The 14,328-nt window shown below is 33.6% G+C and overlaps 1 protein-coding gene across 1 annotated transcript in view; it reads right to left on the reverse strand.

Annotated features, from left to right (window-relative positions):
- Nucleotides 1–14,328, reverse strand: part of RNGTT (RNA guanylyltransferase and 5'-phosphatase) — a 315,799-nt gene that overhangs the window by 42,422 nt on the left and 259,049 nt on the right. Inside the window, exon 14 of the mRNA XM_047858895.1 lies at nt 10,443–10,509. Within this exon, the coding sequence (XP_047714851.1) occupies nt 10,443–10,509 (67 nt within the window). The remainder of the gene's footprint in view (nt 1–10,442; nt 10,510–14,328) is intronic.

Genomic DNA, 14,328 nt, shown 5'->3' on the forward strand with positions numbered 1-14,328 from the left:
TATTGAGGACAGGGTGTCACTTCATGCAGCAGTTTCAAACTTCTGAAGGTGCTCAAAGTAGCAACTTTAGTACTGCCAATTAAAATTTTGGCAACATTCACTGATTTGTATTATCTAGTCTCAGAGTTTCTGCGTTTGTTACTGTTGTTGAAGAGCCAAAAAAGACAAGAGCAATCTGGAGCTTTCCCAACTGCCTGATTCATGGTCACAGACACATGAAATGGGTCTTTTCTGTATTCTTGGCAACTGAGGAGGGGAGGTTGTTTTTTGAAACTTTATTAGGCAAGAAGATGTGTGAGTATTCATAACGGAGTCCTAGAGAAATTATTTTTCTGTTTTGTGGGAATAAAGTAAAACATATAATTTCTAGAGGTCTCATAGAAATCTAGATCAGAAACTGGAATTATTTGTCTGAAATATGACTTCAGCCATAGTCACTTTAGGTATAACCTTTTGTACTGAATTGGTTATCAGTGCCTTTGAAATTCCAGTCAGAGAACTACTTCATTTTAGAAGTAAAATATTGGTAGGAAAAAACACAAGGGGATGAGAAGTACCATGTTATTTCCTTTCACCAAAATAGGAGAGCCACTGCATTATAAATACCCAAACATGCATGATATAGTATCATTCACTTTTCTGAGAACATTTCACAATTACAAAAAAGAACTGCTTATTCTTTTTCTCTCCAAACCACATTTAAGAACAACTAAGCTTGATATAACTAAGCTAAAATAATTTCTAACATTTGTCTATAAAGTGTCTGGCTCAAGAGAGAATGAAAGTCACTGGAATTTCCAGCTAAGAAAAATGCTAACTTTCTTAATTGGAAAATAATTTGAGGACTATATTTAAAATGTTCTCAGAATAATGTATTCATAAAATCTACATTTCAAATAAAGCTACTGATGTTAATAATTTACAACCACAATCTTAAATTAGAAAATAAAATTAATTTATATTGCCTCAAAGATATCCCAACTCAAGATGTACTATATATTAGAAAAATAAAGTTCTAAGGCACTAAATATAAATATGTATGTTAGAGCCAGAGTTCTAAATACTTTATGATTTCATGGCAAATACTTAATAGTTAAAAAAAACATCAAAGAACAAAACCCAAACCAAATCAAACCAAGCTCTTAGATACAGAGAACAGACTGGTAGTTGCCAGAGGTGGAGGGGAGTGGATGAAATAGGTAAAGGGGGTCAAAGGTGCAAACTTACAGTTATAAAATGAATAAGTCACTGGGATTTAATGCATAGAATTGTGACTATACTTAGTAATACTGCACTGCATATCTGAACGTTGCTAAGAGAACAAATCTTAAAAGTTCTCATAATAAGAAAAAACAATTTGTACAACTATGTACAGTGATGGGGGTTAATTAGGCTTTGGTGATGATCATTTCTCAATGTACACAAATATTGAATCATTGTGTCATGACACCCAAAACTAATAAAATTTTATATCAGACCTCTATAAACAACAACAACACTCGGTTTTCTAAGCATCCTCAATAATAATGGTAACAAGTATCTATTTTATGTGCTTTTATGTCTCAAGCCTAACCAAATGCTGAGGATCTAGAATTGTACAAGACCAGTGTCGACAGGGCTTATCGTGTTGTAGACAAGTATTCTAAGGACAGGAAGATAAGAACACTAAAACTGAAATGTGTGACTATAGACAGGCCTTACGTGTTACTAAATTTTGGCAATAATGCTGCCAAAACCACTGCGGTAAATATGGCAGGATAACTACTACTATGAATACCTGTTAGAAGCCTAGTCTGCAGTTACTGTGTGACTTGTTAGTAGACAATGCATGATTTTAACATCCAGAAAGTTACAACATGGGCTCACCTGACAGCCCTGCAGTAACCCTGAAGCACTTTGTGAGTAAGTATGCAGGAGAAAAAGTTGTCAGACACTTAAGAGCTATTGCATACAGGTAGGAAGACTTATAGCTTCCATGAGGGTTTTTTTTTTTTTTTTTTTTTTTTTAAAGCTTCTCTCACGCTTTGAATCTGTTTTCAACAAAGGGATAACCATGTCTTCCCTTATTACTACATATGAGACACTGAAAATGTGCCTCTTCTTACAGTATTAAGAAAATTTAGCCATTATTCAATGAATATGTTGCACAAATCCAGATCTGATTCCATTGCTTTCTCTCAATTTCTCACCTATCTCCATTTCTTTCCAATTTCTTCTCCTAGGGGAGATGTTACCTTTATTTCTTTCTCTATCCTCAAAATACATGAAATTACTTGGAAGACAGAGTAGGCGTGGAAGGCTCCCTTCTGTTCTTGAGAATGAATTTTTTTAAAACAGAAAATAGCTTTACTTGGCTGTATGAAACATCTTAATTCATTTCTCATTTACCTTTTTCTCTACTTTCCTCCTCCCTCCTCCCAACAACTATGACATCTTATCATTTTCTTCTCCCTCCAAAGCCACTCAGAGGGCTGTCATCAACTCAGGGGCAGGTAAGCTTCCTCATGATCATCTGCACTGCAGAAGGATGGCAGTCTGCTGCCAGAATCTTAAGGCAGCATGAGCTGGACAAGTCCTACCCTGCAGCAGTGTTTGCCAGTTTGCCAAACTGAGTCGTGACCCATATTCCAAGAGAGAAGTCAATTTAATGGGTTAAGACCAGCATTTAAAAACCAAATCAGGGGTTCCTGAGTGGCTCAGTTGGTTGGGCATCCAACTCTTGATTTCGGCTCAGGTCATCTCAAGATTCGTGGGATCAAGCCCCACAGAGTGCAGAGCCTGCTTGGGATTCTCTCTCTCTCTCTCTCTCTCTCTCTCTCTCTCTCTCTCTCTCTTTCTCTGCCCCTTCCCTGCCAGAGTGCCCCACCCTCACACATGCAACTGCACATGCGCAGACACTCTCTCTCTCTTAAAATAAATAAACACTTTAAAAAAAAAAACAATAGAAAAATAAACAGAATAGAATGGGAAGTAACTATTGCATCACACTTACTTTGAAATTCCAGTCTACATTGTGTGTATATAAATATATGTATGTGTAGAACAGAATCTCAATAGAAATACATTTCTTACCTTCCTACAGGTCATAGTCAAAAATTTGGAAGCTACTAAACTAGAATACTCAGTTTTAAGGACTACATCTTTACCTGATGTAATACTTCAGACATTTTAGAAATTTAAAATATGGATGCTAAATATTTTCTTTTAGTAAAAAGTGCTGATCTAATATATATATTATTTCCTAAACTCAAATATTTTCTAAAAGATCATCAGTCAAATTAGTTTTCTTAGTGTTTTTCAGTCTTTTAATAATTCAGAGTCCCCACTTGACCTTTATAAATTTAACCAACCCAAGAAATTAAAACTGCCAAGTCACTAGCAATCTCAAAAATATTTTTAAGTAACAAACGACAATCCGAACTCAATATACCTTAAAGAAAAAAAATTCTACTTTTTTTTTAAGTGAAAAAAGTCTGAGGGATGGTATGAATTTCCAAATATGCTTTCAAAAATGAAGAGATCACCATTTATTTGCATCTGTTGCATATGCATATGAATGCAAACACCAATACTGTATTTCCTTGGCTATAAAGAGATTTTTAAAAATTCAAGCTCCAAAAGCTTGGAGTAGGAGACTGTGACGAATGGCACCCCGTTCCTCGGGAAGGATGGAAGCAGGATCTAAGGCAAGAACTTAGCTGTACTGACTATAAAATAACTGCCCCAGAATAATGGTTATATTCCTTACTTTTCACATGTGGTTGCTGTGTGGAATTCATAGTTAAAATACAGAGGACATTTTTGAGCCATTCTGCAGTGTCAAAGTGGAAACTGTCTGACTGAGCCTCATAGCCTCTCCCACTTCTTAGGCTGTCAGAGCTGGAAGAGGCAACTAATACCAACCCCTGCAGGGAGGGACAGCCCTGTGGCCTTGAGTCTTTCCAGAACAACCCCTGAGTTGATTAAAAGTGATGTTGACAGGCTTCAATTCTTCTTGGTTTTATGGATTCTGGCTGCTAAGTAGAGCCTCCAGGACTAGAAACCTATAGGAATAGCATTAAGATTTTTACTGTGATTTAGACTGTGAGACTCTCTAGAAAACAAAACAGAATAATAAGGATATTATTATTATAATAAGGAATAGCATTAAGATTTTTACTGTGATTTAGACTGTGAGACTCTCTAGAAAACAAAACAGAATAATAAGGATAAATTGAAAACTATTACTTAAACTTGAACATGTCTATAAAAATAAGCTACAAATAACAATTTATATACACACAATTAAGACAAAGGTATTACATAAAGATATATGGAAATGCCATCCCCCAAATAAGGGATTTCTGAAAAACTTCTGACAGCCTGAAAGGATACAAATAGAAATTAAGCAAAATTTTGCTTTAATCAAAACTCCCCTTCTTAATTTCAAAGACTGCATATAAAGGTATAATGAACTGTATCTCTTAAGAAAAATTAAGTCATGTATAACCTAGTACATTTAGAACATTAATCTCAGTAAAGTTAAAAGAAGTTAGTCTTGGATGAGGGTGAAATCTGCTTCATTTATAGCACAAAACAATAGCAGTGAGTATGTGAGGCAGTTCCTGACTCTGAATGACACCTCATCAAATGATCAGTGTTTTATTTAGTTTATTATATTTTAGGATAAAACAAAAGACAATCATGCATGTTTAAAATCAAGATGACAAACTTCCCCTAAAAATTTAAATGTATATGCTTTCAATACCTTTTTGGTTAATTGAAAAATCTGGGAAAACATATTTTATTCACTTTTTAGGGTTCTTAATTTGAGGTCCCTAAATAACCTTCAATAGAGTCCATGAACTCTCTGAACTTATAAACAGAAGTGCGTGTATGTACATTTTTCTAGAGAGAGGGTCCACAGCTTTCATAGGATTCTGAAAGGGATTAATGATCTGAAAAGAGAGTCACTGCCTTGGGTGAAACTTATCTACACAAGGACTGAGATTGTTTGAGAAAAGAATGCTCCCGATGACTTATGGAAGTTGTTAAGAAATAAAGGTTAAGTTGGAAAAACTTCCCCTAAAAACAGTAAAACCTGAAACTAGTATGAAGATGTATTAGTCTAAGACTATAATGAAGTCACATGTTTGTATATATTTGTGTCTTTATCTAAGACTTGGCTAAGAAACTAGAACTAAAAGATGGGTAATAATGGAAGGGTGTGTATGCGTGTGAGAATGGTTGTAATGACTTATGTTATACATTAATAGTGCAGGTATCTCTTGTCATGCTACAGCAATTTCTGAACTCATTTAACATTGGTCCAAATATCTATTATCCTTTTTGTGTTTTTATTTTTCTCTCTTTCATCTTTATAAAATGGAGCTGCTTTTTAGAAACACAACTGTAAAACGTATCTAATAAAAAGAGCCTCTAACACCAAGCCACTCAAAACTTAGATCTGTGATGTTAGTGAATAATTCTTTTTCCTAAATATTCAAGTGAACAGTTTCCTAGCTTATTTACCAAAAAAATTCAACTAATCTGCTCTTAAGGAAAGCAAACCAGTTTCCATTTATTAAAGGTTTATCTGATATCTATGCCACACAACACTGTATCATTACACTTAGTTTATTTAATAAGAGAGAAATGAATCTAACAAGTATTGGTATTTCATGTCCAAAGAATCAGGTGCAAGGTAAGGGAGGAAATGAACCTTAAATTTCTAGTCTAATCTCAGTCATTTAAACTATGATTTTTTTTATTGTTTTCCAGTTAACTTATAAATATTCTAATTAGGTAAGGATCTATATAGCATTTTTAAAGACACCATAAGAATTATGAAGGAACTTGAATAATTAATAAAGATAAGAAATCCTTTCACGGTTTATGAGAGAAACCTTTCTGACAGCAACATCAAAGGGAAAAGGTGCCCTACAATAATGGGCCCTTTTCTTTTGAGTTGGTTATCTAGGCATAAAGGGTTGACAAAGGATTGACCTCTGTCACTGAGCTTGTTAGGAAAGGCCTGGATAAAGAAAATGTTATGTTAATAAATCAGGTGAGTGACGGAGGAATTAACCTCATACATATATTAAACTATGTTTTTGAAACATGTAACACACACACAAATTCCACCCCTCCCTAAATATATAATACAAGCCTCTCACTTTTTAGTTATTTCAGTTCTAATAAGGAAAAACAGGATTTTCCAAACCAATGGACAGAAAAAAATTAGGCTTTCAAAATGTTCCTGCAGAAACTTATTAGGATTCCTGGCAATACTACTGAATTCGGTGAACAGGATAGTGAGAGAGGTTTATGAAGAAACTCTTGCCAACTCATGTTCCAGGGACATTAAAAATAGAAGAAAACAAATGTACCTGAATGCTTGTCATTACTTAAGAAAGAATAAAAGTTCAAGAGGGTCCACAAGTTAAGATCCTGATGATGAACTTTTGAGAGTGTTTTTATTTAAATTAAATGAGTAGAGGTATTTAAAGAGGTGCTGATGCTATGGTAACCAAAATAAGATTTTTCATTAAGAAAGTCCAATAATGTTACTAAACCTCAACATTAAATATTTTTTATGTCCTCTATTCAGGCTCAGTCTTTTCTCAAAAATCCTTGTTTTTCAAAGCATAAAAATATATGTTATTTACACAGGTAGAAAGGAATTTGAACTCATACCCCTCAACTGGAACAAGAAACAACTCGTGAAGCCAAGACACAAATGTGAGGAAAAATCAGAAAACTAAACAAAAAACATAAAACAAATTTTATAGGTCTATAAGAAAAATATTAACAAAAAGTTACAATAACAAGAAAGGATGATCTCAAACTGTCCTTTATATTACTACTTTAAAGTTCATAACATTATTCCACTTCTTACATGAAAGCCTAGATGGAATCTAGGATTCAACCCTTAAGTAATATTACTATAAAAACAATGTTTGATGAAAGATTGAACACTTTCCCTCAAAGATCATAAATAAGGCATGGAGGTCTGTTCTCACCATTTCTATTCAACTCTATGTGTAGGCTTTAGTCAATGTAGTAAGGCAAGAAAAAGCAATAAAAAGCATCCAGATCCGAAAGAAAGAAGGAAAACTGTCTTTTATAGTAGATGGCATAATCATTTATGTAGAAAATCCTATGAATATGCAAAAAAGGACTAGAATAATTGAGTATAGTAAAACTGCAGGATTTAAAGTAAACACATAAGAATCTTTTTATATACTAGCAATGAACAATCAGAAATTGAAATAAAAAATATCTCTATGGTCAATGTCAAAGCAATTACTGCCTCTATTTTCTTCCAGGAGTTTTATGGTTTCAGGCCTCACATTTAGGTCTTTAATCCATTTTGAGTTTTTTTTGTGTGTCGGGTGGAAGAAAGTGGTTCAGTTTCATTATTCCACATGTAGTTGTCCAGTTTTCCCAACACATCTGTTGAAGAGACTTGTCTTTTCCCATTGTATATTCTTGTCTCTTCTGTATTAAATTGATCATATAAGCATGGGTTTATTTCCAGGCTCTCTATTCTGTTCCACTGATCTGTGTCTACTTTTGTACCAGTAGTATCCTGTTTTGATTACTACAGCTTTGTAGTATATCTTAAAATCTGGGATTGTGATACTTCCAGCTTTGTTAAATTTCTCTAGATTGCTTTGGCTATTTGGGGTCTTTTGTGATTCCATACAAATTTTAGTAATATTTTTTCTAGTTCTATAAAAAATTCTGTTGGTATTTTGAGAGGGATTACAGCAAAATAACAAGCTTTTGCACACTAAGGAAACCATCAACAAAACAAAAAGGCAACCTTTCACTGTTGGCAAAAATGCAAACTGATACAGTCACTATGGAAAACTGTGGAAGTTCCTCAAAAATTTAAAAGCAGAATTACCATATGATCCAGTAATTTTACTACTGGGTATTTACCCAAAGAAAATAAAAACACTAATTCGAAAAGATATATATACATCCCTATGTTTATCACAGCATTATGAAAGCAACCAAGTGCCTATCAACAAATGAATGGATAAAGAAAATGTGGTGTATACACACATATACCACACACACACACACACACACACACACACACACACTGGAATATTACTCAGCCATAAAATGAATGAGATCTTGCCACTGCCATCTGCAACAACATGGATAGACCTAGAAGATATTTTGCTAAGTGAAGTAAGTCACAGAAAGACAAATACCAAATGATTTTATTCTTATGTGGAATTTAAGAAACAAATGAATAAACAAAGAAAAAAAAAGAAACAAACAAAAACCCAGACTCTTAAATACAGAGAACAAACTGGTGGTTGCCAGAGGCGAGGTGGGGGAATGGGGATGGAAGGAGTGAAATAGATAAAAGGGACTAAGAGTACACTTATTGTGATAAGCATTGAGTAATGTACACCACAGGTGAATAATTATATTGTACACCTGAAATGAACATACGATTGTATGTTAATAATATTTCAACTAAAAAAAAACCCTTTTTTCCTGCATTAATTGTAAACAAAAATTATGCAAAAAATTCTTTATAAAAATGTTAAAAAAACACTTTTATAACACCACAAATATAAACTATTTGTGGATAAATCTATGAAAAATGAAAAAGTTCAATTTAATAAAACAAAATACTGTTGAGGAATATTAAAGATTTAAATAAATGGAGAAATATGTGGTCTTCACGAATTAAAAGATTCAGTATTGTTAACATATCATTTCACATCAAATTGATCTATAGATTTAACATGATACAAGTTAAAATTCTAGTGGGCATTTTTAGAGAATTTGGCATTTTAAAATTTGTATGGAAATTAAAGGAACCTAATTAGTCAAACAACTTTGGAAAAGAACAAGGTTGGAGGATTTACCCTACCTGTCTCCATGACTTATTATAGAGACACAATAATCAAGATAGTGTGGTATTGGCGGTGGGGTAGACACGAAAATCAATGGAACAGAATAGAGTCCAGAAATAGATTCGCACACACATAGTCAACTGATTTTCAACAAAGATGCAAAGACAATTCAGTGGTGGCAAGAATAGTTTTTTAAAAAATGGTTTTGGAATAACTGGATATCCACGTGCCAAAAAGATGGGGGGTTCAACATTCCTCTATACCTTGAACTTTGAATCTTATATTAAAATTAACGCAAATAGATATTACATCTAAATGTAAAATCTAAAACCGTAATGATTCCAGAATACAAAGGAGAAAAATCTTTGTAACTTTGGTTAGGCAAACATTTCTTAGATCAGTACCAAAAGCATGAGCCATGGGGAAAAACTTTTAAACATTAACATTAAGAACTCTGCTCTTTGAGAAGCCTGTTTAAGAGAATGAAAAGACAAGCCATAGCTGGGGGAAAAGCTGCAAATCTTAAATCTGATAAAGGACTTATATTCAGAAGATATAAGAATGCTCATAACTCAACAGTAAAAAAAAGAGAAAAACAACCCAATTTAAAAAATGGCAAGATTTGAACATGCACTTCACTAGAGATGTACAGATGACAAACAAGCACATGGGAAGATGCTCAACATTAGTAGCCATGACAGAAATGCAAAATAAAACTGTAGTGAAATACCACCCTGTAACCATAAGAATGACTAAAACGGCCATTGCAAGGAAATCTCACACCCTACTGGTGGGAAAACACTTGGGTTATTTCTTAAATATTAAATATACAACCGCCATTTAATCCAGCCATTCTCATCTTAGGTATTTACCCAAGAGAAATGAAAAGTATATATCCACACAGAGACTTGTATACAAATGCTCAGAGCAGCCAAAAAGTAGAAACAACCAAATGTCCATCCACAGGTGAAAGGATAAAGAAACTGTGCTATTACCATACAATGGAATACTACTGTAACAATAAAAAGAATGAGCTATTTGTAAGTGCAACAACATGGATAAATCTCAAAATAATTATGCTGCGTCAAAGAGGCTGAGAGAGGAAAAGGAGGAGAGAGGGACAGGAGAAATACTGTATAATTCCATTTATATAAAATTCTAGAAAATGCAAATTAGTCTATGATGACACAAATCAGATCAGTGGTTGCCTGGAGACTGGAAGGGAAAAAAGAAGGGCAGGAGTGAGGAATTTCAAAGAGGCACAAGGAAACTTTTAGGGGTGATAGATATGTTCCTTATGTTGACTACAGCGATGGTTTCACAAGTGTTAAGAAGTTCAAAATTTATCAAATTACACACTTTAAATACTGCTTTGGCCAAATTTAACTCTACCATGGGCAAGAATATTAAAATAATCAATTCTTTGAAAAACTGAATTACTTCTTCAGCAGAAACATGCAAAAACAGTAATTCACATTCATAATTTTAGTATGTTGATAGTTATTGGCAGGTGCCTGGTGGGTTCTGGACAAGTGAACTACACCTAAGAAAAGTATACTGGAAAATGAACAATCATACCTTGATTTGGGCAAAGGGTCTTTCATAACCTCCAACATAGAGCAGGCCAACGTTCTGAGGAAGTAACCTACAAAAAAACAAAAACAAAAACAAAAAACCCACATTATTTTGAAAATACTCTTCCCTATATAAGAAGCTTGTATAACCAACAAAATTTGTATAACAGATAAGTAACATGAAAACTTAATATCTTTGCAATTATTCTGGTCTTTTGCACTATGGGATAGTAACTAGCGAAGGAATAATTCTTTTTTTTTTTTTTTAACTAATTTGGAAACAGATTATCACAGGAGGGTACTTTATTTTTGTTTGTTTATCCAAGTATAATTAACATACAATGTTACATTAGTTTCCGGTATACAATACAACGATTCAACAATAATTCTTGTATTTCAGAAAATAGTGGTAAAGGCTGAGAATGGAAGCTTCAGAAGTAGAACAGTATGACATTTAGTAATTCTTGAAAGTTACTATATGATGTCTCTGGAAAAAAGTGAAAATAAGTATGTAGTTAAAATTCTATAAGGATTCAATTCAAGAAACACTATCTATACCATGTACTACAGGAGATAATACAAACCTAAATAATTCGGTCCCAAAATCTAACAGGAAAACTGGACACATAAATAAATAACCCTTCCAAAAGGTGGTCTCTGATAAATGCTACATAGATGTATTTGCCACTGCAAAGTAGTGATGATGTAAGAAGTACTTCCTATGGAGGGAGCTGGAAAAGTTCAAATAGTTGGGATTTAGTTTAGTCTTAAAGGGTAGATAGGGCAAAGGGATAAATTTAAACAAAGCCCTGAAAATGCAGAAGATGTGAGACAAAAAGTGGACAAGTATGGCTACAATGAGGGATAATTTAGTTGAAGATGAAAAGTCAAATGATGTTTGGAATAGACCAAGAATGTCAAATGTCATTTCTTTATTTTATAAGCAGTATGGAGTCATATTTTTATAAGATGTAATTATTCTTATAAAAAAGTTCTTATAAAAAAATAAATGCATATGAAAATAAAAAGCAAACCATATAGAGAGTAAAAAAATAAATAACTAAAGGTTACCTTCCCTGCATCATCCTTTCCTTCCTATTTCTACTTCAAAGAGACCCATCATTCCTGACTGTATTAAACATTGTGAATGAAGAACCACAATCATTAGAACTGTGTTTGGGGAGTGTGCAGTGGCACAGGGTATGAGAAGAGTATAATTAAACATTCTTGTGAGTATCTCCTTTTTCTTTTATCATATCTTTTCTCAATGGACACGGTGAGTAAATGGACACAATTCCAGTTTTAACGTTACTATACATAAAGAATATGAAAAAAAAACTCGCCCGTACTCCTTGCTCAAAGCAACTAGGCCAAAATACATCTCCTCAGAGTCTAGGTAATTAAAGTTAATAGCCTTTTATGGCAGCAGGCAAAACAATTATCTCAAGGATGACTGTATATTCTACTGCATGAATCTGAGAATGAAACACTGAGTAGTATTCTAAAGTGAACAAAAGACTGCAAACTCTAAATTATCAAATGGAAAATTCTCAGTGTACTATATTGGTCTAATCATAAAAAACCAGAACACAAGATTATGATAACCGCTCTTTTTTTTTTCTTTTTTAATTTTAAAGAGAGTGAACCAAGGAGAGGGGCAAAGGGAGACAGAGAGAGGGGGAGGAGGAGGGGGAGGGGGGAGAAAGAGAGAGAGAGAGAGAGAGAGAGAGAGAGAGAGAGAGAGAGTCTTAAGCAGGCTCCACGCTCAGTGCAGAGCCCGACATGGGGCTCAATCCCACAATCCTGGGATCATGACCTGAGCTGAAATCAAGAGTTGGAAACTCAGCCAGCTGAGCCACCCAGGCGCCCCTATCATAACCATCCTTTTAAATTTATCATTAGTGACTTCAAAAATCCTACTTAATTCCAAGATATGCATTTCTTCATATTTTAGCTTCTCTGAACATTGGATGCCTCTGATATTCTCTGGTGTCTTATAATCATTGTCACCAGGTGACAGCTGTGAGATGGTTTTGCAGTTACCTTCCATTGACTCAGTCTAGGAAGGCTAAAAAAGGATACTCTCAAAGTACCTTAGACTTCATGAAATAAGGTAGATATTTAATCTCCCAGGAATATCCTCTGCTCCTTGACATTCTTTAAAGGCCCAGAAAGCATTAAAGGTTACTAAAAGAATGTTACTAGATGATGAACACAATCCTGATTAAACCAAGTTAGCAAAAAGCTACTTAAGTTTAGAATATAAGTGATACTTGTAGTAATTCATTTTAGCAGGTTGTTGAAGGTCATAAACACGACTAAAGGGATTTGTTCACTGAATACAAGTAGAAAGCATCAGAAATGTCTCTGCCATCAATTAACATATAAGGAATTAAATTCCTCACAAATCATTGCCAGTATCACAAATTTAATGTTAGTTATATATAGCAGTGGTAATTTATTTCCTATATAACAAATGTTCACAAAAACCTTAATAAACCCCCTTCAGAAGTAAGAATAGTCACTGTTCATACAAATAGATGCTAGAGAAAGAAGAGAGTAAAAGCTGGCTGACATTTAAAAATCAATATGCATCTAATTACTATGTATATGCATCTCAGGAAGCTTGCCAATATACCATTTAGGGTGTCTCCCTTCCTCCAAATTGCCTATCTAACAGCTAGCTACCTTTCCTTAAACAGGAGATTTCTCTAATGTACCAATTATGTGGCATATATATATATACATATATATATATATATATATATATATATATGTTTCACTTTTTAAATACTGTTCTTTTTTCATTCATGTACCTATTATTACTTACCACAGATTATATTACCACCACCAGATGAGTGGGTTTTAATATGTACCATAATCTAAAGGCCTGCTATGTGCAAAACAATGAACACTTTGAGACATTTTAAGATGGGGTATTTCTTTAACCATTTTACCTCTCAGAAAATTATTTTGCCCAATTGTATACATAATTATTGTCAAATAATAGGCACCATTTTTTGGTGATAGAGTACTTGTGTATAATACAGCAATCACACATTTTAAATCCCCAGAGTAAGGCATTAATTCAGCACTCACATGTGCATTCACATTTATATGTTAAAATAGAAACTCTGACTCATTCAGTACCAGAAAATTGCTTTGCCCTTAAGTTATACGAACATCAACATAACCCTTATACAAATGCTAACAACTCCTAAAATATTTGCTTGTAACTAAATATTTCTATAGTGTGGCTATCAAAGGGGATGTTTTTGGAAAGTAGCAATAAGACAGGGGAAGTGGGGGGCTGGAGGAATGAGATGTACCCATTAGAGTTTTTGAAAGAGTAAACCTAGGCAAGACTAATGTTCATTTTGCTTCAACTTCCCAAATACAAATATTAACAAATACTTGTCCTGGAAAGAAAGATGAGAAGTTATTTCCAGAAAAGTTTCTCACATAAAGGAAAAATAAAACTTGTCAGGTAACAGAATGAACATTATTTAAAAGAACCTAATTCACCATAACCTAATGCTGTATCTATATCAGATGTAAAAAAACAAAACAAAACAAACAAAAAAACCTGCTTTAAAAGGAAACTGAGTCTATAATTGCTTCAAATTAAAAGTTAAAAAAGGAATCATTTTAAAATATGTAAGCTAAGTAACTCAAAATTAGCAGTTCTGTCTACAAGCCCTAATTACAATACCCCCGATATATTTTTCATCTGCAACAAAATATCCTGAAAAAATTTACAGTATCTTTAATACTGATTTATATATCCTACATCTTACAGAAACAGCCTCCAATGTATCTACTAGTAGGAAAATAGAGAATGCAAATGCACTTAATATGGTATCAATAGTGGCCTTTTGCATTTGAGAAAA

This window comes from Prionailurus viverrinus, chromosome B2 (assembly GCF_022837055.1).
Source record: "Prionailurus viverrinus isolate Anna chromosome B2, UM_Priviv_1.0, whole genome shotgun sequence".
Lineage (NCBI taxonomy): Eukaryota > Metazoa > Chordata > Mammalia > Carnivora > Felidae > Prionailurus > Prionailurus viverrinus.